At 52.7% G+C, this 26,128-nt stretch overlaps 6 protein-coding genes across 6 annotated transcripts; 2 read left to right on the forward strand and 4 right to left on the reverse strand.

Annotated features, from left to right (window-relative positions):
• Positions 1 to 3,194: 3,194 nt before the first annotated feature.
• On the reverse strand, positions 3,195 to 4,301 carry NECHADRAFT_95821 (uncharacterized protein; the record flags this gene model as incomplete). The annotated part of the gene is made up of 2 exons (XM_003048532.1): positions 3,195 to 3,441; positions 3,724 to 4,301. The coding sequence occupies 2 exons, from the start codon at positions 4,299 to 4,301 to the stop codon at positions 3,195 to 3,197; spliced, it is 825 nt and encodes a 274-aa protein (XP_003048578.1).
• Positions 4,302 to 11,210: 6,909 nt separating this feature from the next.
• Positions 11,211 to 12,668, forward strand: NECHADRAFT_101431 (uncharacterized protein; the record flags this gene model as incomplete). Its single annotated transcript, XM_003048345.1, has 1 exon — positions 11,211 to 12,668. The coding sequence occupies one exon, from the start codon at positions 11,211 to 11,213 to the stop codon at positions 12,666 to 12,668; it is 1,458 nt and encodes a 485-aa protein (XP_003048391.1).
• A 1,965-nt stretch (positions 12,669 to 14,633) lies between these two features.
• Positions 14,634 to 15,364, reverse strand: NECHADRAFT_71411 (uncharacterized protein). The gene is made up of 3 exons (XM_003048533.1): positions 15,290 to 15,364; positions 15,098 to 15,222; positions 14,634 to 14,943 (listed from the first exon to the last, which is right to left on the reverse strand). Exons 1-3 carry the CDS (start codon positions 15,318 to 15,320, stop codon positions 14,839 to 14,841), a joined length of 261 nt encoding a protein of 86 aa, XP_003048579.1. The 5' UTR covers positions 15,321 to 15,364; the 3' UTR covers positions 14,634 to 14,838.
• Positions 15,365 to 16,515: 1,151 nt separating this feature from the next.
• NECHADRAFT_95823 (uncharacterized protein) lies at positions 16,516 to 18,716 on the reverse strand (the record flags this gene model as incomplete). The annotated part of the gene is made up of 6 exons (XM_003048534.1): positions 16,516 to 16,863; positions 16,921 to 17,042; positions 17,104 to 17,590; positions 17,641 to 18,113; positions 18,169 to 18,429; positions 18,692 to 18,716. The coding sequence occupies 6 exons, from the start codon at positions 18,714 to 18,716 to the stop codon at positions 16,516 to 16,518; spliced, it is 1,716 nt and encodes a 571-aa protein (XP_003048580.1).
• A 1,743-nt stretch (positions 18,717 to 20,459) lies between these two features.
• NECHADRAFT_47592 (uncharacterized protein) lies at positions 20,460 to 21,188 on the forward strand (the record flags this gene model as incomplete). Its single annotated transcript, XM_003048346.1, has 1 exon — positions 20,460 to 21,188. One exon carries the CDS (start codon positions 20,460 to 20,462, stop codon positions 21,186 to 21,188), a length of 729 nt encoding a protein of 242 aa, XP_003048392.1.
• Positions 21,189 to 21,300: 112 nt separating this feature from the next.
• Positions 21,301 to 22,762, reverse strand: NECHADRAFT_71413 (uncharacterized protein). The gene has a single exon (XM_003048535.1). It carries the CDS (start codon positions 22,744 to 22,746, stop codon positions 21,373 to 21,375), a length of 1,374 nt encoding a protein of 457 aa, XP_003048581.1. The 5' UTR covers positions 22,747 to 22,762; the 3' UTR covers positions 21,301 to 21,372.
• Positions 22,763 to 26,128: the final 3,366 nt, after the last annotated feature.

The following is a 26,128-nucleotide window of genomic DNA, read 5'->3' on the forward strand; positions in this document are numbered from 1 at the left end:
GGATGCTGGTGATAGCGAGTCCTCCCATTACGTTCCGAATTGGCGGAATCTCGGGTGCCTGGAGACACATGAGATGGATGGAGGAGAGTCAAACGCTATCCAAGATGGCTTGCAGTTTGACTGCGACGCTCACAAACAATGTCATACGTTAGGTACAAGCTAGTAAGCGAAGCGTCGATTCAAGCAAGACGGTTGGTCGTCAGCCAACCAAGTACAATTGCGCACCGCTTCATCCCAGGATTCCACCCCGACAAGCTTACGGAGATGAAATGTCACGGCCGATACCACATTCCCAAATCCAGAAGCAACCCGTACGTGCTGTACGTGACGCCGCGTGCTGGCCGGGTCCTACCCCACAGGAGAGCGCTCACCGGTATGGAAACCCTGCATACTGGGGAGTCCAATTGCATCGCTGTTCACCGAGGCGCAACCCAGCATCCGCGGCAAAGGATAAAAAAACAGGGTCGCTCCCAACACACCTGCTCGATTCAGAGATCATGTCGCATGCCCTGTGACGAAGGGTAGAGGCGCCCGACGGGCCGTGGCGCAGTTGGAGGAACGAGTCGTGTGGTTGGGGATGTGCTTTTGCCATTGGGTTCTCACACACACACACACTTCTCTCTCGCTTCCAAGCGTGTAAGCACGGGTATTCCTGGCCCTTGAGGGGAAAACATGACCCCCAGTATTTATGGCGTATACTGGGTCAAGAAACGAGGACCGATAGTCTCAGAAGGGTTCTTCGGGGTGATGGGGAGGGGTGCATGATCAAGTGCACTTCATGGCGAGTAGCGAACGAGTTCGTGCCGACCCAAGACCCAAGCGTCCTAGGATTCCGAATCATGAGCGTCTCGTCAGGGCATTGCGAGAGTCAGAACCAATGCCAAAGCTGGCAATGCAAGCAAGGTAGACCCCTTCCCCCTCGCTGTTTGATGAATCATAGAGTCGCATCACGAACAAGACCCGGGCTCTTTCTCTCATCATGTATTAACCCGGATGTTTTGCCTCTGGTGGGTGTTGGGCATTTGACAGGTTTGACAGCTCTCCACGCAGACGCCAGAGCTTGCCCCCCCCCTCGCCAGGTTCAGGGGGAGGGGGAAAAGTCGATCCTGCTTAGTTGCATTAGCCGCAGATGCATAGACCTCGTTAGCCGGATACACTCAAACGGTCAGGTTTTTGAACTCTCCGCCTAGGCCATCCTATTTCCTAAACCGTCCTCTTGCAGAACTTCCTCACACCCTTCATCCATGGACACACACTGCTACCCCCAGAGCCGAACTTTTTTTTTGTGTGCTCATCTGCCCACATCGGGTCAGTTTCGATTTCAAAAAGAAGAAAGGCCCGATGCCCGTTTTCCTAAACGAGGACGTTACGTTGCTTTGACCTGTTCCCTTTCGACCCACGGAGTATTTTTTTTTTTCTGCTTGTCAAACACAAGATGCCTGATGCCTGATACCACACTCTCGCCAAGCAAGGTGTCATGATCATGGGAGAGTTCCTGTGTATTATCTTCACGCCCCTGGAGAGTGTCTTGTCAAAAAGACCCTAATGTTTATCCGCCCGCGCCTGATTCCTCTCACACATCCGTCATGACCTCCGGACAAATCTCGCTCAACTTGAGGGGACCAAGTTCCATGACAAGGACCAGCCCGGGATGAAACATGACGAGCCTGACGCAATCCGACGGTTCCTTATGCCAGGACTGCAATGCATGCTCTAGCAGTTCACCCTTCTCCACGATTTGTTCCCACCCCTGACAGGTTCCAGAAGTCTCTCCTCCCCCCCCTGGACGTTGCCATGCCTTGCACCCGCACAAGCCCGCGAGCATGTGACTTTTTCCTCTGGATGGCGTCTCTCTAACAGGCGCGCGACCTGCGTTTTACGTTTATTGGCTCCTCTCATTTTCTGGATCAGAGGGTCTCTCTCTGCAAACAAGGCTAACGCGTGACGGGGGACCAACAGTTTGTGCAAATGTCTCGGATGATGAACCTCACGGTCAAAAGATATACGGAACTCCCAGTTCAGGACAAGCCTCTCGAGCCAACATGAGTGAAAAATGGAACGAGGATGCAAAGGCCTCGAACCAACATCTTGGCCAACACGGAAGGTGCAAGTGCATGCGTGTGCGGCACACATTTTCACTCCAAGGATCGAGATCCCGTGCCCTTGCCGCAATGTGTGTTGTTTGCTTCTCTTTTGTTACCGACTGGCTGGATTAAGTTCTCATTGGTGAATCTCCGCGGACTTTTTTTCCTTTTTTTTTCCCTGTTGGTCATCATGGCAAGCCCAAGTTTCTATGTACGGTTTGCTTGCATGACGGGACACTATTGGTTTGTTGGCTTGACCGTTGTTGGTTCTGTCGTCCAATCCCACTCAAGCTTGCATTTGCCCATGCCCATTCAAGTTTCCTTCCCTCGGGCCGGGTAAATATGGCCTACAAATTACGGGAGTACTTTGATGTTGCAACGGTGATATCAGATGAAATGAGAGATGTTGGGACCTCCTTGGAGGAACTACGTATCGGGATCGTCACATCTACTTCCTCTCACACTCCCCTACACCACCCATCTTGCCGAGGGTGTTGGTTGCGACTTTATCTGCCGGGGCTATCACATCTCGAAAAGCCACGATCCGGCTCTCACTGCGGATATGGACTGACATTCTCCGCGGCGGCGCTAGAGGAGTGATCGCTGCACAAGAGACGCATGATGCCGCCACAAGCTTCGATTGAGAGAAGAAGAGGGCTGGCTGAGTTTGACGCAATCTCGATCTTTACGGGCAACCACCGTCAGCCTCTAATTGGACGCTCAACAGGGTCATCCCCCCTACCTCTTACCTTGTCAATCACCAACCATGATTCCGAGATTTCGGATCTGACGTTGCATCGTCTGCTTCAGTCACGGTGATTCACGCATGCACGGCACATCACCATGTGCTCTGGTCTTGGCCGCGCGAGGCAAAGGTTGAAAAAAATTGTCACTGGACCTGGAGAGGCTGGACAAACAGGTCTGATTCCAGTAAGTAGGGCGTTATCTGGTCCTGTGATATCAGGCTCATGTATGAATGCAATCAGGTATCATTTCTTGCTTTTTATCTACCCATCCCCGCGTTGTTTCCCCTGTTTGAGCGAAATGCAACCAACACGCCGCAGGTAGAGAGTCACAATGGCCAACTAGCGCATCTGTCGTGCCGTTGCCTTACTGCTGCTTCTTCTCTACCTCGGCAAACGTCTCTCCGGCCATCACAGTTCCATCAGGTAAGATCCTTTCGGTCGATCGAACATAGGCCAGCAGGAACGGATACAGTAGATCACAGACTACCGCAGTTCCGACAAAGAATAGACCCAGGGGATGAAAGACGAAGCCATGCGCCTCTGGCCAGTGCCACCAGAGTAGGATGCAGCTGATGGGGAGGCCAACGACTGTGCCGATGAATCGACAAAACCTGGATGTGACTCTTGATTAGCGCTATTGCAGGACCAAAATGACTGAGGCGTTTTTTTTCTTCTTCTTGCTTTCCTCATGACGAGGCGAGCAGTCCTTGCTTGTCTCTTGGCTCAACTCTCACCTGACACGTAATTTGCAGTAGAGTACCGTACTGTCATGACCAGAAAGGGCGAGACAAGTAACAAACACAAGCAAGCAAAAGTGTTGAGAAAAGAGACGAGACACCAGATCAAGACACACCTCTCTGCGTAAAGATGGATATGTGCATGTTTGAACTCACCAGATTGCATAGCTCTGTCCACCAGAGTGACCTCGCTGGAGGAGCATGGAGAGAGCACCAACGCTGAACATCATCTGCGCCACTCCAGCAGACCAAAACGCCAACTCAGTCGTATCGCGCGCCTCAAGGCCCTTCCAGTTCTTTCCCCATTTGATACCATACCCTCGGTGAGGCTCCTTGAGCCACCACCATACAAACAATCCATTACCGACCAACCCGGCGGCAAACACAGCAACCAAGATCAGCGGCACATTACGTGCAACTAGCGGACTGCCAGCAAAGGATCTAGGCGCTGTTTTAAGAGTTGCGTAGACGACGGGGATGTCGAATAGGAGCCAGAGGGTGAAGCCAAAGAATTCGATGGGGGCTTCGCAGACGCCAAACGCGTAGACGACTTCCCAGGCTAGGTTGAGGCCGAGGGCGACGAGGGGTGCTGGGGTGTGGCCTGTGGCGAGGGAGCGGCGGACCATGAGGATGTAGGCGAGGAGCCAGAAGGTTACGCCGGTTGATAGGCATATCGTTGATGCTGGGACGATCCAGGCTGGTGCTGAGGGAGGGGGGATGTCTGATGAGCCCATGGTGAGGACAGACTCTGTTACGTTGTTTGAGATGGTTTGTTGGTGTGTCCTTGGTTGGCCAATTCGCTCACTCCCGTACTTCAATGCCCTTCCCTTGTCGCTTCTAATACCGGGAGGTCTTTTGGTGTTGATTGGCGTCTTTCGATGAATATTGACAACGTGGATTGATGATCATTGTGCGTGTCGGGATCGCTCGGATGCAGGAACGTAAGACCTGCAGATGACGCTTGCTGGCTACCCTAAACCTTCACGCTTGTAATGCTTCCAGGTCCTTCTCCTACCTATCTCAAAGATGGCTATGAAATCGAAATAAAAAGAGATTCAACTTGTGAGATAGCTGGTCATATTTTCTGGTATAACCAATAGCAAGCTGGTTTGTTCAACATCCGCTCGCGACATGCGGTTCGGGGAATAGCCACAAAGTCTTTGAGACTACCGACGGCAGACCATGCAAGGATGAAGAAAAGTGACCTGGCGATCAAACACCTAGCTTGCCTACTCAAGTTCCTCGAGTTCCATGAAATCCCCAAGAACTCATAGGAAAGTGTCATGGTTGGTACCCATCCCTCCAGCCGGAAGCTTCTGCACGATTGACCGCATGGTAGACCTGGGGACAATGTTAAAAGCTTCATTTGAGTAAACTGATGGTCACGACTGTTTCCTAACCATGATATATGTACCTCCTTGTTCTGTAACATAATAGACCAACGATACCTAAGTGCCTTCCCGTGAGACAGTCCCTTGGTAGTGATCACAAAGGACGAGCTGATGGCGCTGTGCCTAGAGAGAAGACATTGGTACCACGTCAGCCTCTGAATATTTGTGGCATAATCGCACAAGGTAGAGCCTGTGGAGGTGACGTTCCAGAAAGCTAGGTAGAATACCCAACAACGGCTCCCCCTATCGGTCAAGGACAGACCTGGTGAGCGGTTCACTCAGAAATGCCTAGCATGCAGGCTTGGTTAAGGAGTCTAACATTGAGGTGCATTATTTGGAGGCCTTCTTGATTTCTCTCACAATTCATGTGGTGTTGGGAGTCTACTCCGGTATGACTTGTTGGTCGTTGGGTGGACAACCTCTGATGAGGATATCGAGGCTGTAATAGTTAGGGTTTGGATGGATGCTCGGTATGTACAAAAAGGCTCCCCGCCATTTCTGAACAACGAGACATACAGTGTAGGTATGAGGATGGATGTATCCCGGCGCACAATCCACCATCGCCGCGAGTTCAAGGGGAGGCCTGCGATGATCCTGTCAGATTTCTCTGGCACCCTGACACTCGGCCGATAGGATCACATCAGGGCTAACACTCTATCCCTACTGCTACAAAAGGAACCAACAAACAATGTCTCTCAAGAAAATACCTCCTTGAAATCACCATATTCTCGGCCCTTGAACCGTCGATGGATTGTAGTGGCCGGAAGCAAATTCTGCGCACCCTATGGTTGAGCGACGCAAACACCACTTTGAGCGTCCCCATAGTCAGACATGGCACCAGAGATGGCCTCCGCTGGCGGTTATTGGTGCCTAGCATAGGTAAATCTGGATGGCCCAGATGACTCCGACCCATGAAAACATCTCGACAGAGAGTCTGGGCAGACGTGACAGAGTTCAGAAGAGGAGCTACCTCAACAAGGGTTGCATAAACGCTTGCTAACTACACGGATACATGTAACGCGTGGTTTACGGCGATGTTAAAGAGAGAGGTCTCCAGCGTCTTGGTCATCGATGTATTCGGCACTCTTGGATGGAACGGAAGAGACCGGTGTTCTGGGGCACACCTATTAACTAGTCTATCAGATCACAGCCCAAAGTGATATTCGATCCGGCTCGAAGAGCATGTCTAAGAAGTCACTCACCTCTTCACTTCGCACACCATCATCGACACGTTGCATGTCAATTTTGGAAGTTAGTTTACTGGGCTTTTTAAGGGATATGATGGACAATGTAAGGAACATCTGGGCGAGAATGTACAGCCAGCCATCTTTGACGAAGCGAAGCATAAACAAAGATGGTGGAAGAGGAGGCTGCAGCTTTGACTGTCGAGACTGCCGATTTTGACCTGGGTTTGCTGGGCCAGAGCAAACACAGCCGCTTAGGCTTTAGCACACTTGTGCGTGGGACATCCAGAAGAGCCTCACTCTATCAGTCATGCATCTCCAGCATCCGGGAATGCTAACATTGCTAGTGAGATAGGGGATGCCATTTGTTAATGACTTTGGACCACCATTCTCGTAACTTTTCGATGGTCTGGCCACCCGACTGATATCCACGAAGCACACTAAGGCTTGGTCTTGGAATAGCCAAAACCGTCAGAGGCACTGAAACTCCGACAAGAAACAGCCAGGTGATGGTTTTTAGCCACGAGGACGAGCCTCCGGCCCGGGGAGCTCAGGAGTCCTCTCCATACACTTTGGTAGTGTGGAAGACATACTGGCCGCTCCCGACTGCCAGTGGTGAACCACTAAGACTCGCATTAACACCATATCAGCCGAAGAACAGAGCTTCATGCCATGGCAATATTGTGCACAGAAGAGCAATGTAGAAAGGGAATTATTCGGCGGCTGCGGGTCGTCGATCGATATGCTCTTCGGTTGCGTATAACACGAGTTGCTCCTGTAATTGGCATCAACAGCAATTTCCTCCATGATGAAGTTTGCGTAGTGTTGATCCTCAAAATGAGATATCAAACTTCACCGTGTCTTGAAACTGCTGTGATCTTATGCCTGGTCAAAGATGTAAGCAACAACGTTGGGAGAAGGAGAAGGGGCTGAACAGGGTGAACGATGAGTAGGAGCAGAGAAGTCCTGTCCCATACAAGAGGTATGCCCACAGATGCCTGGGCGGGCCACGAGAAAATTGACTTGTGGAGGCCTCGTACTTCGTGGGTTGACAACCCTCACGGCAAGACTCCTCTCCCCAGGGCAAAGCCTTACTCACGTTCTTTCAGCCGGATAGATCCCACGATGCTGCCCCAACATGCCATGAACTGATCAAAGAACGTTACCATAGTTCGACGAGTTGCATAGCCGGTCGCTGCCGGCTTGGAGCCTGAAACTTCAAGGTTCGGATTTCCGATAGTAGCGCATCTCGATGCCCAAGACAGAGCCTCAAGAGCCTATTCCTCGTATGGAAGGTCGTTCCTAGATGAATCCAGGCCTTACCGGCATCCACCATCCCGGCGGCAGTCAGAAGTGGTTCCCGGATGGTACGCCGAAGGGCCAGGAGAGTGTAAGAGAATACATCTGGATGTGACGGTTTGACAAGCAGCAAACAGTCAACGAATTCCCACGCTGAAATGTTATCTATATGGAGCCAGAAATAGCCAAGATCCCCATCGAGACGAGCCAAGGGCAGGTGGGTAATCAGCCGGAACGAGCCTCTCCATGGTCCATCATGGTGTATACCCGGGGCCGCTTTAGACCCTTAAGCCCCTCACAATGTTACAAAGCTATGCAGATGGACAAGACTTCCACGGGCATAAGGCGACTTCGATTCGGGGAAAGGGATGAATTGTACGTAATGAAAGTCGTTGTAGCGGAGACTCTTGGAGGCGGAGTTTGAGGGGAATGATGAGGGCATCGAGGATAACGGCGGCTGATGAGAATTGCAACCGGAAGTCGCCCGTGCCATGCAGAAACAAAGGTGATGAACCCATGAAAGTGACTCCAGAATATTTACACGGCCCCCTGGCTGATCGAAAGGGACGGACAGCCGAACGATGTTGTTGACGCGATGGTTATTGTGCAAACCTTATTGGCGTTGAGATGTGAGAAATGAGGAGATCGTGACCAACGATCCATGACACGAATCCTCGAGAGCGGAGTCGCAAGCCAAGCGTAGACAAGTTCATGCACAAAATACCGCAGCTTGGTATTGTTTGAACAAGGTCATGCCTGTGCCCATCGCCCGCAAGGGGTTCCCTTCAGGTCCGGGTGCCGTGATGCTCGGGCTCCGTCTCTGCAGGAGGCTGTTCTTTCACATTACCAACATCGCCAATCACTTACATGCCGTGAAGATTGGGATCCGGCAACTTCTTCTTTCGAAACCAGGCATCAAGATCCAGGGGGAGGGGGAGCAGACGGGATTTCTCGGACAGGCCCGAATGGGATGCCGGCAATGTCCCTGTCGTGACAGTCAAGCGGTACTAGCAGAGAGATTGACGGGTGACGCTGCTGATCCAGGTGAGGCGGTAGGAGAAGCTTGCCTGAACGGGAGGTGCAGCGCTTGGCTCCAGATATTAGGTGGCCCTCGTGCGGCTCTACCGCCAGGTCAAGGCTCATGGTCAAAGGCGGCTAGAATAGGTAACAACTGGTCGACAGGGCGGAAGGGCGCGGGTCCAGCAGGGCGCGGGAGACTGCCGTCGGGTGGCACCACGGCCATCTGGCCGATGCTCCAGGTCAACGGTAGTATGATGATGAGCGGCATCACCGTGGCCGCACGGGACATTTCCGGGCCGGTACACATCGGCCACGTCTCTTCCTCTCGGGCTTCCAGAGGAATGTCTAGAAACGTATATCTGGGGATTCTTGGTTGGGCGTAAAAGCCAAGAGAATGAGTCTCACGGGGAAGTCTGGAGTCCCCTGATTGTCGAGAGCGATCGCCGGGGGAGAGCAAGCGTGTCCCATGGGGACTACGGGTCGTTGTACGTAACAAGAGGTCTCCAAGAGGATGTCTGTCGGTTCTCGTAAAATGGCATCGCCGTGTGTGGTCGCGAGGAGGGAGAGCGCGAGACCCCGGTGAGGTGCTGATGCTCGAGGATGATGCTCTGCCAAGCAACTGAAGCTTGGGTAACCTTGGTGATCCCCATCAAAAAGCCCGTAGAACCCACCGCGGCAAAACCAAAACGATGAATAAAAGGTGAGGAGCAGAGTCAAGTTATCTTGGCATTCTGGGGCTCTCTTTTAAGAGGGAGCGAGTCGGACAGGGCCCGGGTCCGTCTCACCTTTTTTTCGGGCCCGTTAATTGCCTCAGGAGGCAGACTCTTTCTTCTAGAAGACGACTAGAAGGCGTGTGACTGGGGCACTGCGAGCTGGAAAACAGGAGAATGTGGAAACGCGCAGGGAGCAGGGATACTGCAGGGGGCGCTTCATGACGGATGTGGCTCTGTCAGTGACTCTAAAGACGCATCAAACTAAAACAAAGTGCGTTGGCGTGCAATTAAGCGTGGCAACATGCCATTGTCCATGCAAAAGGGAATGGAGATTTCTTGAAGCTGTCACGGGTAAAACAAAGACGAAGGGAAATATTCGGACTTCTATCAGATCATGGCTGTGGCTCTCTAAAATACACGTGACATGAACCTTGATCCTGACCTGAACGCGGCAGGCTGTCTTCTCCAAACCGGAAGGCGCCCCTGCCACCCACCCACACCCACCACGGATGGATCTCACAGCGGCAACGACTCGCACAGATCTAGGATTACCACCATTCATCCATCATGCGTCTTATTGATGAATCACGCCTCTTCTCCTTCATCAATCCTTCATCCATGCAGACCGAGTCGACGCACATGTTCGCTTCTACCCGGCGCCGCGGCATGGGAGTAGCGCAGTGGTCTGCTGTTGAACACAGAAGACGAACAAGAGCAAACCAACCTCCATGCCCGCCTCCACTCTAGGGCGTGTTTGAACAAGAGATCTCCACCCGACGCCTCGGTTCTCCGTCCTCGGTCTATTCCCTGTCTGGGTTCGCCGTCAGCCTCGAATCAGAGCGAGCTAGCGTTTGTTCCAACGACAGAGCCGCCGCGGCGCTTGGAATGGAACCCTGCTCCAGTCAACAGCCAAGCATTGAAGTTCATGTCGCATTTTGTGGTTCCCTTTTGCTTTTGCCTCGCTCACTGTTGGTCCTTCTACTCTAATCACCATCCTCATCGTCATTGTACATGGAAAGCAATTGGAGATTCTTGTCTTGATAATTCAGGCTATATCTTGAAGCCCTCGACTATGTTGGTGATCCCCTCATCATGGACAACTCAGACAACGCAAATCACTCACAAAAATCCTCGGATCCGCTCATCCAAACCGGCCCGGGCGAGCAGCCCCAGGATGACGGCCGGACCGGACCAAGCAGTTGTCCAAGACGGCTTCACAATACGTAACATGACGGCTTCTGGAAGCGAATAGCGTGTTCCATCCCCCACGGGCCATTGATGCTTGTCCTGCTTGGTCCCCCATGGAGAAGGGCGTCATGATCCCTTCACCTTTCCGCCGCTGGCCCAATGGGCTCCCCCATTGGATCCTGACGTGATTCTTCTCCATCTCCTCTCCTCCCCTCCCCTCCCATCCTTGTCCCTCGGAAGCTTGCCTCCCCATCTCCAACTTATGGAGCCCCAGGGTTTTCCGCGTTCTAACCCTCCCCAGCACGCGTCCCTTCGCCTCGATACACCTCCGCCCGGAGCCCCGATATCCTCTCGAGTACCGCAGTCTCCGCTCCCCGTTGTGCTCGCTCCACCATGGGGAGATTGGCCTTCGCAAAGCCTCCGCCCCATTAGCAATGACCTAGTCAGCCGATTAGGGCAATGGAGAGGAAGGGCCCGTAGCTCCAACGGGTTTGCCGCCGCTGCAAGAGGACGGTGGACCAAGGATCATGGTAGCTTGACGACGGAACGCCGAGCTCCTCAGCATCTTGCCCGAGTCTTAGTCCCTTCTTCCCTGTTGCCCTCACTCTTGCTCGAATTGTATATATTCTCTCCCGTCTCTACCCTCATCTTTCTGCTTCACTCCTCTCAGCTTCTTCCTTCTCATCCCTCAACTGGAATCACTCCCTCTCCTCCATCAGCTCTATACACTCTCTCAAGCGCCGTACATACTACATCACACCAATCGAATACATATAGACCTCGCACATCTGTCATACATAGAGAGCATCTTTATACACGACGCCTCACGGCACCACCACTAGCCCATCATGACTGCTTACACGCAAGACGCCACCAACGCCATCTACCCTTCTGATCAGGGCAACGACTCGAGCAAGACCAACAGCAAGGAAAAGGTTGGCCATGAGAGCGGCCATGAGCTCGACATCAAGTCAGAAAGAAACGTCCCCGTCGACAATGGCTTCGGCGGTGGCGAAGGCGGCAAGAACTTCCGCAACATGACCAAATGGGACACGACCTTTGCCCTCCTGACCAACCAGGTCGGTCTCGGTGTCCTGTCTCTTCCCGGTGTCCTCAAGGTGATGGGCATTGTTCCTGGTATCATTGCCATCATTGGAATTGGTCTTCTGTCCTGGTATACCGCCTATGTCCTCAAGCAATTCTATGCTCGTCACCAACATGTCGTCAACGTTGTTGATATGACCCGGGTTGTCGGCGGCAAGCCCCTCGAGATCACTGCGGGTATCGGTCTGCTTATCCAGGTCATCATGACTGCCGCTTCTGCCAGTGTCACTCTCTCCATTGCTTTCAACACCATCTCCGAACACTCCATCTGCACTGTCGGCTACATTGGCATTGGCTGCCTCTGCTGCTGGGTCCTCTGTGCGCCCCGAACCGCCAAGTTCGTCGCCTGGTCTGGTTATCCTTGCTGTGTTGCTATTATCGCTGCTGCCCTCATCGTCATGATCTCCCTGGGCGTCAAGAACCCCGAGGATGCCCCTATCCCCTGGCACAAGGAGCTCAAGGTGGTTGGTAACCCTACCTTCCGAGAGGGTCTCAACGCTTGCCTCAAGATCTGCTACGCTTACTCTGGCAACATCAACTTTGTTGGCTACATGGCTGAGATGATTGACCCCGTCAACGACTTTGGCTTTGCTCTGTGCTGGCTCGAGGTCACCTCGATTGGCTTCTACACCATCGTTGCCATTGCCATCTACTGCCTTGCCGGTGAATACACCGTGTCACCTGCTCTGGGCTCGGCCGCTGCCACCACCGCCAAGGTCGCTTACGGTATCGTGCTCCCCGCCGTCTTCTCTACTGGTCTGGCTTTCGGTCACACTGGTATCAAGTACTGCTACGTCGAGGTCATGAAGCACTTCAAGCTCACCCACGAGATGACGACCAACAATGTGCGCTCGTGGTCTATCTGGATGTCCCTCGTGACCATCTTCTGGGTTCTCTGCTTCATCCTGTCCAACGCCATCCCCGTGTTCGACTCGATCCTGTCGATTGCCTCAGCCACCACCATCTCGTGGTTCACCTTTGGCTTTAGCGCCGTCTTCTGGTTCCACATGAACTGGGACTGCATGTTCAGCAGCCCCAAGCAGATCTGCCTCTTTTGCGTGAACGCCTTCCTGATTGGCATCTCGTTCTTCATGAACGCTGCCGGTCTCTGGTCGTCCATCACTGAGCTCACAGACATCATGGCCAGCGACTCGAGTTCCATCTCTGGCGTGTTTGACTGTGGCAACAATGCCCTCTTCTGAGCAGCAGGCTTCTCCCCCCCCCCCCCCCCCTGTTATGCCCCCTTACAATATTTTCCCTTTTCTCGCCAATATTAGAGCATTATTCTGTTTAAAGCCTCACCGTCTTGTGAAAGATACTACGCGCCCCTCAGCACCACAAAAAAAGTGACTGCGAGCCGTTCTACCTACCTTGATCATCATGTACATGTCTCATTTCTACCGGGATGCCGGTTAGAAAGTATTATATAAGAGAATTCAAATAGTGGTTCCACATACTCTGCTGTTACCCAACCGTGAAGTGATGCTTGTGTTATAGAATCCACATGGTGGTTCCTCGAGATCCTCATGAGCAGGACTACTGGTCACCGGGGATCCCGTAAAGCACGAGAGGAGCTCTTGGCAGAATCTTGGCAACTTCTTGGCACTCGTCTCAAGAGGTTGGCCACGGACCAAGGCAGACATATCCACAAACCGGCCAAAGGTTGTGTTGGTCGGGCCGGGCGTCATGCCCCCTTGGTCTGGTGGTCAAGGCATGCCGAACGAGGCTCTTGAACCGGCAGATGTGGAACCGTCGTTGAATAAAAGTTTGCTAATGCCGGCTGTTGGCATCATGCAATCTTGATGGATCGGGGAGACTTGGGTGACCTGGCGGGGTGGATCTCATCTGATAATTATCACGTTGTGTGGCCCGACTCGCTAGTCATGGTTTTTTTCCAACAAGGGCCCACGACGGCGCCAAGCCACCCGCTCGGCTGCGGGACATGCATAGAAGTTTGCTGGAACGACCTGAATGCGGCTCTTTGTCCTTGCGAGCAAGGGGCCGGGAGCCGCAGACGTGTAAATGGTACGTAAGGCTGGGGCGGGATGCGGACCAGTAGCCGACGAGAGTCATCCTCCCAAGGCGTGTCTTTCCAGGCAGGCAAAGAAAAACTCGGGTAGGCCGGAGTCATGTCATTGTGAGTAAACGCAATGTCTTGGCCGTGCTCATGATTCGGACTGTTGATCAAATGCGTGAGTGATGAAAGAAGAGTAAGGGGGAAAGGTAGACAGCGTTTGTTGTGAACTGAGCCGACACATTCCGGAGTGTCGATCACGGCGTTTCAAGAAAATTGAACCGCGGCTCTCATTTTTGTAAAGATCTTGGCGTGAGAAATGAAAACAAGGAGGAGAACCCGAGCGGAACAAGGGGTGGGAATGACGACGACCGGTGTGGAAGCACAGGGCATCCTTCAACCCTGGTAGAACTTTTCGAGGCGCTGTGCCGCTTGTTTCCAGCCGCGCTTCAGCCTCAGATGAGGCTCGCGTGTCTGATTATCGGTATCGATATCGGTGTGCAAGGCTTCCTTATCGTTCGGTCGGGTCGGGTCTGAAAAGTGCCGAAGCTGCGAGGTGAGGCAATCTGGTCTGGCGTTGAGGCTCTGCGGCATCAACTACCGAAGATCAACACCCCTTTTCAAAAGAGTTGGAACTGTTGATGTCGGATTCCCAAGTGTCGCTCAACTTGAGACTGCCCACCATTTCCTCTTCTCTCCCCAAACGACAGCAGATGAGCCACGTTATATAGTTTTTTCTTACTCGTCTCCTCTGGCGCCGCAATATCATGTTGTCTCCGCCCCGGCGTGTTTGGCGTCTCGACGGGACAAGGGTTGCTGTCGGCCACCATGACAAGTCAAAACCCATTTGCAGCGTGGTCCTCCGGTCTTGCGACATTGTACAATAACATTTCTTGCCATACTCACACCTTTTACCTTTTCCCGTCCCACTTACTCCCTTGCCGAGTCCACTATTATCCGGCCCATTTCACTCAGTCGGCCCATTGACTTCTCACCTGCCGTGCGGCTTAGATCGAGCATCGCCGGATGAGCCTCATGAGGCTCTGCGGCCCAGACCACAGCACAGTTCTCATTAGCACATCGATACCATTCCACACCCGGTCGTTCACGCCATGGAGGATCCGCATCCTTTCTCATTTGCCCGTCTCTTTGTGTGTGTGGAAAGCCGTCTTTCTATTCCGGTTCTCCTCCAAGCAATGGCTCATTTGTATATGTACAATCCCGGCCGGCACCACCACCACCACCCACGTCCCGGTGACTGACCTCGTGCGTGTTGTGTGTGCCGGTGTGTCACCTCCGTCATGCCGGTTCTTATCACACATCACATCCTGCACATCCCAAGTCACACAATTGCGTGTCTAGTTGCTTCGAGCACCGCCCTTGGCTTCCCTCAACTCGTCCATCTTGGCGACTCGCTTCTTGAACTCGACGTACTGGCACTTTTCGTAGCTGTGTCGCTCATCCTGGTAAAGGGAAAGAATCTCGGCGTGAGCATCATGTTCTTTCTCTGATATATCCTGGCAAATAAAATCGACCGTTGCGTTGGGCTCGTTTCGGTGTGGCCGCGGACGGACTTGGGCTCGGCGGGATGTCATGGAAGAGGAAAAAAAAGCTTACCGTGCACTTCCAGGGGGCATACCAAGTATCCCTTCGGCACTTGTTGAGAGGGATCAAGAGGTGTGCGCAGCTGTCTCGGTAGGCAATGGGGAGTTTAGCATCGCGCATCTCCTCGCGGGTCGCCTCTGCTCATCGGGTCAGCGGTCGTCGTCGAAAATTGACCCAGGGGATCAATTGGGGATCGGTACGTACGCCGCGGCTCAGTAATCGCGTCGGAGGCCATCGTTGCGGGTTCAATTGGGCGCTTCGAGATGGGTGAGGTTGTCTTGAATTGGCTGAGGTCGTGAGATGCTCTCTCGGTTCAAGGTCGGCAGCTGCCGAGTTTATGCCTCGTAATTCCGGCAGCAACGCGTTTCTATCCAATGGGAGCCCACGAATTACCACTCCGACTCTACAACACCACCACACTCTCCATCACTTCTATTCATGATAATAACTATCCCAAACCTCTTCCGTATTACTTCCTGTAATTCCGATCAACTCAATTCCTCTCCTCCTCTGTTGCGTGTCCTTGAGATCTCAACTTGGATCTCAAGTCGATACCGGCACACGGCGGTGGATCCGGACCGGGCGCCGACTCCGGCCAAGACTTTGGTTTACACTAAGAGAATAAGAGACAACCGGGACCTGGCATGGGTTGAAGGAGATGAGAGGCAAGAAGATCACTCAGGGGGGGGTATCAAGGCCTTGAAAACTACTGTCAGTGTCTCCTGTCTGTGAACCTCTTGGGGTTTCTTGGACCTTCTTGGCAACAAAACTACCTGCTCATGTGCTTTGAAGAAAAAAGAGGTCACCGGCACCGGCAGGCAGACTCGAATCGCAGGAACCGATCTTGAGACGCTTGGACGAGGTTCAAGACCCATCGTATATGCTTAAGAATCTCAAAGCAGTCAAGCCCTCGACCCATTCCAGAAGCTTTTTCATGAAGTACCTTGTCGGCACTCTCTTCTCTCACCCGTGTCACCGCTGGCCTTCATGACGTGCTCCCGGCTTCCTTGCAGGTTTGGAATGAGAGACCTCATATCGTCGAATAGACGGGACTCTACACCCACGTGGGAAATTTCACATGACCCAACATGATGTTACGAAAAGTCGTGGGCGGACCTGGCGTGGTTTTTTTCTCAACATGTTACCTCTTGTCAGCAAACCCATGTTCCTAGGGAGAGGACTCCACTGTTGGGCGACAAACTCTCTTATGGACCCAGCTCGTGTATACTTGGGCTGACAAAGGCCGAGTCACGATCTGTGAGGACACTTGCTCGTCACTCGTGGGATTTGGAGATTCAAGGGGCAAGATTATTCATGACCCCGTTTTGCCTGATTCATTCAGCAGCATACATCACGATCACATCGCCAACTATTGTATAAACTGATGATTTATAGAAAAGTAACGCCCTTCTCTAAAACACGAGACGGTATCAGGTCCAGTGATGCCACTCGAGGCCGTCTCGGTACTGGTAACCGACTTGTGGTCCCTCGGCATCGATCAGATACCCGTCCTCGCAGCGGTCGAAGCTGACTTTGACCTGCTGCTCGTAAAACTCGTCAAACTTGTCATCCAGGGCGTCCTTCAAGCTTGCTACGTCGCCATCTGGATGGAGGATCTTCCAGGGCTCGATACACGACTCTCCTTTGCACGACTTGAGAACCAGCATCAAGGCGTCAAGTCGGTCTATGACCTGACGTGTACTCTTTCCTAGGAGTGACACATCGGCCGTCACGTCATCATCCTCAGGGAAGAGGTTGTACAGTTGTCCTGGATCCGTCTGTGGAATTATCAGCCTCAACTTTAAACCCAAACGAGACTTCCCCGCCAGACATACCTTGAGATCGTAGAGCTCGTGCTCATTGCTGCACCAAGCCGAGTAGTATAGATCATAGTCCTCATGTGCTATCCTAACCCCCTTGTACGTATTATTAGGCATGAGAATCTGTCCCTTCCCATCTGTGATGATCTCGTCAGCGACCGGAAACGACGGAGAAAAGGGGGGAGAAGCCAAGCATACCAAAACCGCCGATCTCTCCCTCAGCGAGAGCTATCCCCCAATACTCTACAGCAACATGCTCGTGGCGCCTGGTTCCCGGGCCGGGCAGCACCGGGATGGGCGTCCCGTCAAAGTCACTGCGGAGACGCGCACCAGCGAGCTTGAGCAGCGTCGGGGCGAGGTCGATGTGAGTCGTCACGGCCGTCTCCACGGCGCCAGCGGAAACGCCTGGGCCCCGGATGAAAAGGGGCACGCGAATGTCCTCGTCGAAACCGCACTCCTTGCCGGGAGGCAGCCTGTGCTGGCCAAGGTGGAACCCGTTGTCGGAGCTGTAGACCACGTACGTGTCGTCGAGGAGCCCGGCTGAGTCCAGCTGGTGGATTACCTGCTCCACGATCTCGTCGACTCCCTGTAGAACCTGGAGGCGAGCGCGGTAGTAGTCGTCTAAGTACGACACGGCCGTCTCGTTGAGCTGGGACAGCTGGCGGATCCAGCTCACACCGCTAGGCTAGGAAATATGAGCAGGTTTTCTTACCCTGAAGATGAGAGGTTACATACTGAGTCGGGGTTAAAGTTTGCCGTTCGAGGGATCTTGACTCCTTCAAAAAGGTGGGAGTGTCTCTCGGCCGGGATCGGGATGGTCATGGTAGGAGGGCCACTACCCCGGTTGACATCAATATTCGAATGCGGCGCAACAGGGGCAATGGCAACAAAGAAGGGCTTGTCTGAACTAATCGCCTCGTCAAGCAAGTCGTGTGCATACTTGGAAATCAGATCCAAAGTGTGAGTTCCATGGTGTTGTACTGGAGGCTCATCGTTACGCTGGTAGATGGGATTCAGGTACGAGTACGTTCCTGGATCGAGCAGAAAGTTTGTTCCCGTCCATCCAGCGGGAAAGGGCGAGTTGTAGTTGTTGATTGTGTGTGCGTTGAATAGCTTTCCAGTGTAATATGTGTTGTATCCTGCTTCTTGTAGCCAGATGGGGAGGTAGTTTTCATTGAGGCCTTGAGAAACAAACTTGGGGAACCCGCCTACAAAGTCAATAACCCTATACTTTCAATTGGCACGAGTTTAGTGGCGACTTACCATAGGGTGGGCTCACGTCTGTGACATTGGTGTTATGCGGCTGCTTCCCCGTCCACAGCGAAACACGCGAGGGACAACAAATAGCTGTAGTCGTAAAGTGGTTGACAAACGAGGTTCCCTTGTCTATGACGTGCTTATTCAAACGCGGCATGTAAGCCACCGAGTCGAGGACCGCATCTTGGTCATCGGTGAGGATGAAGACAATGTTCTTTTTGGGTGCGTTGTCGAGGACTATTTGGTCTTGCTGAGCGAATGCTGTTTCTGAGAAGAGGAGTGTGCTGGCTAGATAGGTTGGCTTTAGCCAGGTTGAGTACCGCATATTGGGCGGTGTTGCGGTTGTTTGTCGGTGTTGCTATTGGTATTGTTGCTTTTGTTGTTGAACCGGATACCTGCGGCTGAGTCGCCAGCTGCAGCAACTCAATCACCTCGAACGTTCTTTACCTCGTTCAAGCACCAAAGAACGCTTTCAATAAAACAAATCTTCACTCTAAGCAAATCTTCAGAAGCTGATCTTTAAAGAAACGTCTCGGCTCATCGCAAATTCCCATGAGGCTTTTGATGTCGCGCAATCCAGGGCTCCCGATTGCGTCAATGTTAGCGTTATCTGCGGATGTGCCACTCTATCACTAACAGCGGTGTTGCATGGGTCTTGCAAACACCCCCACAATCCCGAAGGCGAGAAATGCATGGCTTCGTTTTTAGATGATATTATCGAGAGGATTGTGTCACTAGATACAAAGGTTGTGCTAACATGACACATGTTTTGTGCTACTCTGTGTTTAACTGATGTGAATTGCTTCGGCAAGCGGGTACTATGTAGTAGGTGCTTGCGTGCCATGATGATGTGCTTGACTTGATCACGGTCGTCTGGATAATGTCAAGTCAATAATGAAAGAAAGTGTCCAGACATATAAAGTTGAGCCTCTGGTACAGAGACAACTAATTTGGCCTCGGCCTTGAAGTTGGGGGCATCGCAATCCAGAACTATAACACTGCTTGCTCTGCGCACTATGACAGTGGCGAATGGCCTCCAATTCCAACTCACTCTTAGCCGCGCCCAGCATCGACAAAAGAGGAAGATGGCACATTCGAGATTCATCTCGTCCGGGCTAAAATCGATCCCCAAAGACTGGTGACTTCTCTCCGGTGAGTATGGCGGGTGCATCCTCCATAGCAATGACTATCCTACCCAGGTAGCTCAATCGGATGACAAGTCTCGGAGCCTAACGCAGGAACCAACGTGTCCGTCAAGCACGTCAGGATTCTATTGGTTCTCGAGCAGGGGATATAAAACTGAATCAGGGGTTTAATGCGGTTCTGCTCAGATCCGATCTCGTCGCAGATAGAGGTGATAGCCGCTGGTCACAGTCTCAAGAGTGTCCGGATGCCTATAGGCCCATCTGTACTCAACACTTCTCGTGGCCATAAGAATAAGAATGCCTTATTTGAAACGGTGAATGCTAGTTCTTGAAACAATATCGCTGCTGCTGTCTATGGGTAGTTGTCGATGAACAACAGGTGAACCAGCGTTGAAACATCGCCTCTATGTCAATCACCTACAGACACCAATACAGACACCAATACAGACTATCAGAATAAGCATCACTGCAACTCTACAGGTTAAGCATATCTCACCTCTCAAACAAGGTTATGACTCAGTCAGTTCAAATCCAGGGTCCAAAACATCTTGTCTACGTTCGCCACACAACATGAACCCCCAAGACCGCCTCTCCCGACAAGCCACATCAAATCCTCCCACACAAAATGAACAAAAACTGCAACATGAATCACTTCAATTCCCTTTTTGTATACTCCTTTGCTCTCGTTGGTGGCTTCCCCTGTTCGTTTCAAAGACTACCAAAAATGATTGGCTCTCGTGCTCCCAACATCAAACACCACCGCGCCCAAGACTATAACCACAGCCATAATTGGGATTGACGCGGTGAAACGGGTGCTTCTTTGTTCTAGGGGGGTTTTCTCGTTGGTCGTCATGTGCTTTCGCGACACGCTCGACGCGGGTGGCTGAGGGCCAGTGGTTGTCGGCGCAACGCAGGTTGTTGAAGTTGTTGATCTGAGATATAAAGACACACAACGACACTGGACTAGAAATCAGAACATCTTCTTCAGCGTGTGTTTTTTCAACTATTCATTCACATCATCATCAGCTTGCATTCACTTTGGTTCTTTCGTTTGAACAAATCGTCAACTTGTGCCTCTCACTCATACTACAATCTCTCAACACAGCACACAACACCAATACAACACTCTTTACTCAACTCAACACATCCATCATGTCCAACATCATCGCCTGGCTGGTCCCGACGGCGCGTAATTCCACCGCCGACAAGGCAACTCACCTTCCCTCCAACATCTCCCGCATCGTCCTCACAACTTCATCTCAAACCCTCACCTCGCGTCTCCCAAACCTCCTCGCCAGCCGTCCTCCACGCGCCATCCAACTCACATTCGACGCGGCCCCCAAGCGTCCTGGTTCTTTCGTCCTCGGTACAGATCCAGCATCCTGCGATGTTGTTCTCCCACCGATGGAGGGTATTGATGCGCGACACTGCGAGCTGAGCTTTGACGCCGAGGGAAGACTTGTGCTCAATGACTTTTCCGAGAGAGGAACGCAGGTCTGGTATGACTGGGAGAGCAACGGCGATCAAACAGACTACACATGGATCCTGAGCTCAGGCTCTCAACACGGATTCCCGAGCACAGTGCAGCGCATCACAGTGGACATTCAAGGCGTGAGGTTCCAGATCGTCGTAAACGACCACTCAGACGACTGGGACGCGTACCACGAAAAGGTGGACGAGTTCCTACAGCAGCCAGCATGGACCGAGGGACTCTCAGCAGGATGGGACAGGGGATCCATCTCACCGGTTGCGCCGCTGTTCTCGAACGTACCGCTGTTTCAACACATCTTTGTCAAGGCGTTGGGCGAGGAGCCCGTTGGGGAGGTATACCTTTGGAATCTGGCACGGCCGTGGGAGCCCATGGTGAAGGCGGCGGCTTGATATACCCTTTTTTGAGGGACATTTTTGGCGTTTCGGGAATATCATCTTGTCTATACGAATAGTTTTCTTTGTTTATGGGTCATATTTCAGCGATAGGAAACGCCTTCAAGGCTATGGTAACAGAGATCATCATTAAAGCAAGGTATCACAACTCCTGGCTCCTTCTTAGTCCCATCCCATGCTTTTAATCCTCGCTCACCGCCAGCACCTCTCTCTTCTCCTCCTCGTTGTCCTGCGTCTGCTCTTCCTCGTCCACGGCGAAGCGCGTCATGCTGAACTCGGGCGCGCGTCTCCTCTGTCGCCTCTGACCGCCCTTCTTGCCCTTGCGCATCTTGGCAGTCTCGGCCTCCTCGGCCACGACGGCCTTTTCACCCTGCTTATCCAGCATGGTGCCCTCAAGACTGAGATAGCTAGTCTCGCCGCTGGTGCCGACGTCAAAGTTGCGTATCCGGAAGCGGATCTTGCCCTTGATCTTCTCGCCGCTGCCGTCAGCCCAGAAACCGGTGCTGTGGATCTGACGAACAACGCCATGGTCGTCGGCGGTGATAACCGAAGCCGTCTCCTCAAAGCCCTGAGCCTCAGGGGACTCGTTAGGCACCCACTTCCAGTCGGGCGGGAGACGACGGGCCTCGATCGACGCGTTGAACTTGCCGAAGCAAACGACACCAATATGTCCCTCGGTCTGCAGGTTAACACTACCCTCCATCCAGGCACCGCGGCTAGGCACAAAGAGGTCGACATCGGCAGTGATCCAACCGAAACCAACAGCAGCCTCGTCCTTGGACATGACGGTTGTCGGAGTCTCGTCATCCATGGCCGCGCCATTCCTGCCAGGCTTCTCACCAAAGGCGACATTCTTGTAGTCCAGGAGCACACCGCGCAGCGAGGGCACGTACTTGTTCTGGAGGTGCCGTAGGTGCTGGTACTGGCAGTTCGTCACGGGCTGCGCCCAGCCAATTGGGTAGAGAGGCTCGTATAGAGACACGGTCTGGGTGAAGAAGGGGAATTGAGGGTTCGCGGGGATGTCGGGAGGCTGGTGGATGTTGGGCTTGGATTTGGGTCTGGCGGGGATCGCAAAGTCGACGTCCATAGCATCAGGATCGGGAGAGGCATCCTTTTCTGGTTCAGCCTCAGGTTCAGCCTCGGGTTCGGGTTCGGGCTGGCCCTTCTTGTGCTTCTTCTTATGCTTCTTCTTCTTCTCTCCGTCAGCTACGACAGAAGTGTCTGCCTCCTCGACAGGAGCCGCGACCTCATCGTCATGATGCTTCTTCTTCTTGTGCTTCTTTTCCGACTTGGGCTCTTCCACGGCAGCAGACTCGCTTTCAGCTGGCACAACAGCCTCCTCAGCGTGCTTATCCTTCTTGCTCTTCTTCTTCTTCTTCTCGGCCTTCAGGTCACCATTGACAACCTCCGGCGCAGGAAGATCTGCTGGGGCGACGCTCTTGGACTTTTTGTGCTTTCGTTCAGTGTCGACGGGTGCGTCTTCCTCTCGCGCGCGCTTCTTTTCCTTCTTGGACTTCTTCTCAGCCTTGGCGGCTGCGTGGTCGATTGGCGCCATTGCGTCGGTGGTTGTCGTGGTGCTGGGAGTCGTAAGGTGTTGCAGACAGTTCCAGTGGGAAATTTTTTAGTCCCGTTTCCTTATCGATTATCGCCGGGCAAAGGTTCACCGAGATCACCGAGCCGGGTAGTGGGGCCTCACCGAGGTGAAGTTGAAGCGACCTACCCTATACCCATGAGATATAAATTCAGTGCATGAGAGTATGCAGAGCAAATAACACCAATAGACAATATTCTTAAAGCTCTTTGACAAATGAATACCTCTCACAGTCTTCAATCGGCCCATTGATCCCTCTTGCTTCCCTCCATGAGTTCATTCCGCGTCATTATAGCAACCTGCTGCCAACTTCCTCACTTGTCTTCCGCCAAACTCTCTCGCAAGTCTTCACACCAATACACTATATACGGAATTCCCGAGCCTATTTACACCTGACATGAAGAACAAACTTGACAGGACACCACAAAACTTCATACCTGCCTACAAGGGGATAACCACCCATCATAACCCATCACACAATAGCATGATCACGGAGCAACAGCTCAGTGTCGGGGGTCCTCTCTCCAATGACCTGACTCAACGATGAAGTTGGGGTAGGAAACTGTACGAATGACAGTCGTCTAAAGACATCGAAAGTGTCTACGAGAATGGGCTTAGAACTACGGTCAACATTCTAGAGCCGATCACGGAGTCTCCTTGTTCTAGCACCGGACTACAGAGACTGACGATGTTGACCAGAGTCTTGTCCCAGTCTACGATCCAAAACACGAGGCCCATATCGAAACAAAGACGGTCATTTCGTCTATCAAGCACAGGCGATCCTGTTTCCCCGGATTGTTACCAGTGGAGTCGATATCCATGAGTTCCCTTGGAGCTTCGGACCGTCCCTTCAAACACCGGATCACTGATCAATTGAGACGATCGTGAACCGGATGCCTTATTACCCCAGAAATGAAGACTTAGGGCGAGTGTAGATCTTGGTGATGATCTGTAGGGCATACTGGTGGCCGAGTTTGACAGATGACATTGTGTTGGGGAACTCAACATCGGGTGAACGACGACGGGCAGCGGACATGAACGAAAACTCGGAGAACTGCGAGAGAATTCCGTCGCTTGTGCGGAACGGAAAATGAACCGTCTGAGCCTTCGGAGAAGCCATACTGACATGAGTCGTCCGACTTGCATGAAGGAGGAATGTCCGTGGATCCAAGACAGAGTTCCCAAGACCATCAACTACTGCCAGAAGCCCAACATGGAAGGTGAACGAATCTCAACTCCGCCCATCGGGGCTGTGGACACACAATCCACATCGCAAGAGCATTATCAACCGAGTGTAGTAGTCAGTTCCGAGCGAATATCGTAGGCGAAAAGGCAACTGACTCGAAGCCATCAAGACCGAACGAAGGCAAGGTCATGTGGAGCCTGCATAGTAGTCAAGTTTCCTGCAGGACCGTAACGAAGAACCAAAGCATGGCGTTGTTCTCGATGGCGTATTAGACGGCGCGTGTGACGGCGTCTGTGACGGTCGGTCGAGGTGCAGCGCAACGGAATGAATGTGAACAGGCGCGCTTCACCGGCAAAAAGTCCCGGAAAGTGGGAGAACGGAGAGCGTTTGAAACTCTATTTAGATAGAGAACTCAGAGTTCTTCTGGAATACACCGGGAAGGGAGGCAAAACCGTTTGTTTTCTGAAGGCCATGTCATTGTTCAACGCCTGATGGAGGGTTGCCAGCCATGTGGTGAATGCGCCAGTTTGGGGCGGTTTCACGTCTATTCTGGTCAATAAAGCCGACTTCCACAGGCTTTGAATCAGAGGCTTTCTTCTTGATCCACGAAAGAAGCTTCAAAGAAAAAACCGCCGCCGCCATGTGGTGATTGTTGGCTGTCAATGGCGGTGCCTCTTCCGCCTTGAAAGGCTTGAAAGAACCTCAGGGGATCCGCTCGCCAAGGTTCAGCCACCGCTAAAAAGCCCCGACCCCCGACTCCGAGATCCAATAAGGATCAGCGGGAAGAGTTTTCTTCCCTTCTTTCCGCTGTTCTGACAAGGCACGGACACACAGTGGATGGACCTGGAGGCTGGGAACTCTACTCCGATCTCCATGTGTGTGGGCACGTCAAGACAGAGTGTGAGTGGGTTGGTTGAGAGGAGAACAAGACCTTTGAGTGGGCATTGTAGGGTAGTAGAAGCGAGCAAGGCCCCGAGGACCTCCAAAATCCACTAAATCGTTTTGCAAACCTTGATCCTGAGGCCGTTGCCCTTCAACCAAAACCCACAGGGCACTGCCTCAGAAGGCCAAGAAGCAAAAAATGCGCACAGTATGAGACGGAGAGAGGGAAAAGAGGAAAGAAGGAAATATCTCACCGACTCAGCAGCAGCGCGGAAGACGGGATAACGCCTTGGCTGACCGTGTGGACCAATTGGGCAAGGCAGGGTTGCAGCAACTAACATGGTCAGAGACGGCGGTTTGACAAAGCCGCCTTTCACTTCTTTTTGCGAGGTGATGAGGTGCCGAGACTTACATACAGGTAAAAGCGTCAGCTGGGCGGGAAGATGAGACAGCCTGCTGCTGGCTACGTGGCGGGTTGCGAGGCGTGTTTGTGTGAATCCCACCATCTATTGACTGAGGTGCACTTTCAGTAGGTTCCCGTCAATAGATGCCCAGTCCTTTACCATGGCTTGATTGTGAGATGAGACAGATCCAGCCTCCGCAAATCGAAACAAGCTTATCCGGCTTCCCGCGTCCACGCCCGCCCATGGCATGGATCGTGAGGTTCAGCCAGCTCAACAAAATCCGCCTCGTTCGGTGTCCGGCTTGCTTGGCAACGCCAACGCTGTTTCTTCGTTCCGTGCCCTGTTTCTTGTCAGCCAAGTGCCGTTGCGCAGCCGACCGTCTCCAATTCCTCGCTGTTTTTCGCCCATCTCCGTCTAGTTAGGCCGTTTCCACTGATCCACCGTTCCACTGCATTCTCTTCCCATGCCTGAGGCATCATCACTAGCCATCAGTGCGACCTCCGATTCCAGAGGGTGCTGACGCTTCAGCTCGCATACAGTGTCAGATTCCTCCAGCAGGCTGTCAGGCAACCATCCATGCCGATGCCAGGCAGTAAGAAAAGACGACTCCACGATCCCAGGACGCGCTTGTTGGTCGCGCCGACTTGTCGCGGGTCCGCAGAGAGAAGAGTTTTTTTTCCCTCGTCCGTTTCCTCGTCCGTCTCTGACTACTGGCGTTTGCCCTTGGGAAAACGGAGTCCACGAATACAACGTCAACCCACCACACTCTGCAACTTGAATCGACCGATCGATTCAACCACCAGCGATTAAGAAGCAGCTCCTGCAGGGGTAAAATCTGTTTGCTGTTTCCCCTGGCGGCTCCCCAGGTGCTTCA

Source organism: Fusarium vanettenii, assembly GCF_000151355.1.
Source record: "Fusarium vanettenii 77-13-4 chromosome 8 genomic scaffold NECHAsca_11_chr8_3_0, whole genome shotgun sequence".
NCBI classification, from domain to species: domain Eukaryota; kingdom Fungi; phylum Ascomycota; class Sordariomycetes; order Hypocreales; family Nectriaceae; genus Fusarium; species Fusarium vanettenii.

Coding starts and splice junctions, on each gene's coding strand:
- NECHADRAFT_71411 (XM_003048533.1), bottom strand. CDS start 15,320: ATGGCCTCCGACGCGATTACTGAGCCGCGGC. Junction 15,223..15,289: donor CGCGATTACTGAGCCGCGGC/GTACGTACCGAT, acceptor CCCGATGAGCAG/AGGCGACCCGCGAGGAGATG. Junction 14,944..15,097: donor ATGCCCCCTGGAAGTGCACG/GTAAGCTTTTTT, acceptor TCCCTTTACCAG/GATGAGCGACACAGCTACGA.
- NECHADRAFT_71413 (XM_003048535.1), bottom strand. CDS start 22,746: ATGGCGCCAATCGACCACGCAGCCGCCAAGGCTGAGAAGAAGTCCAAG.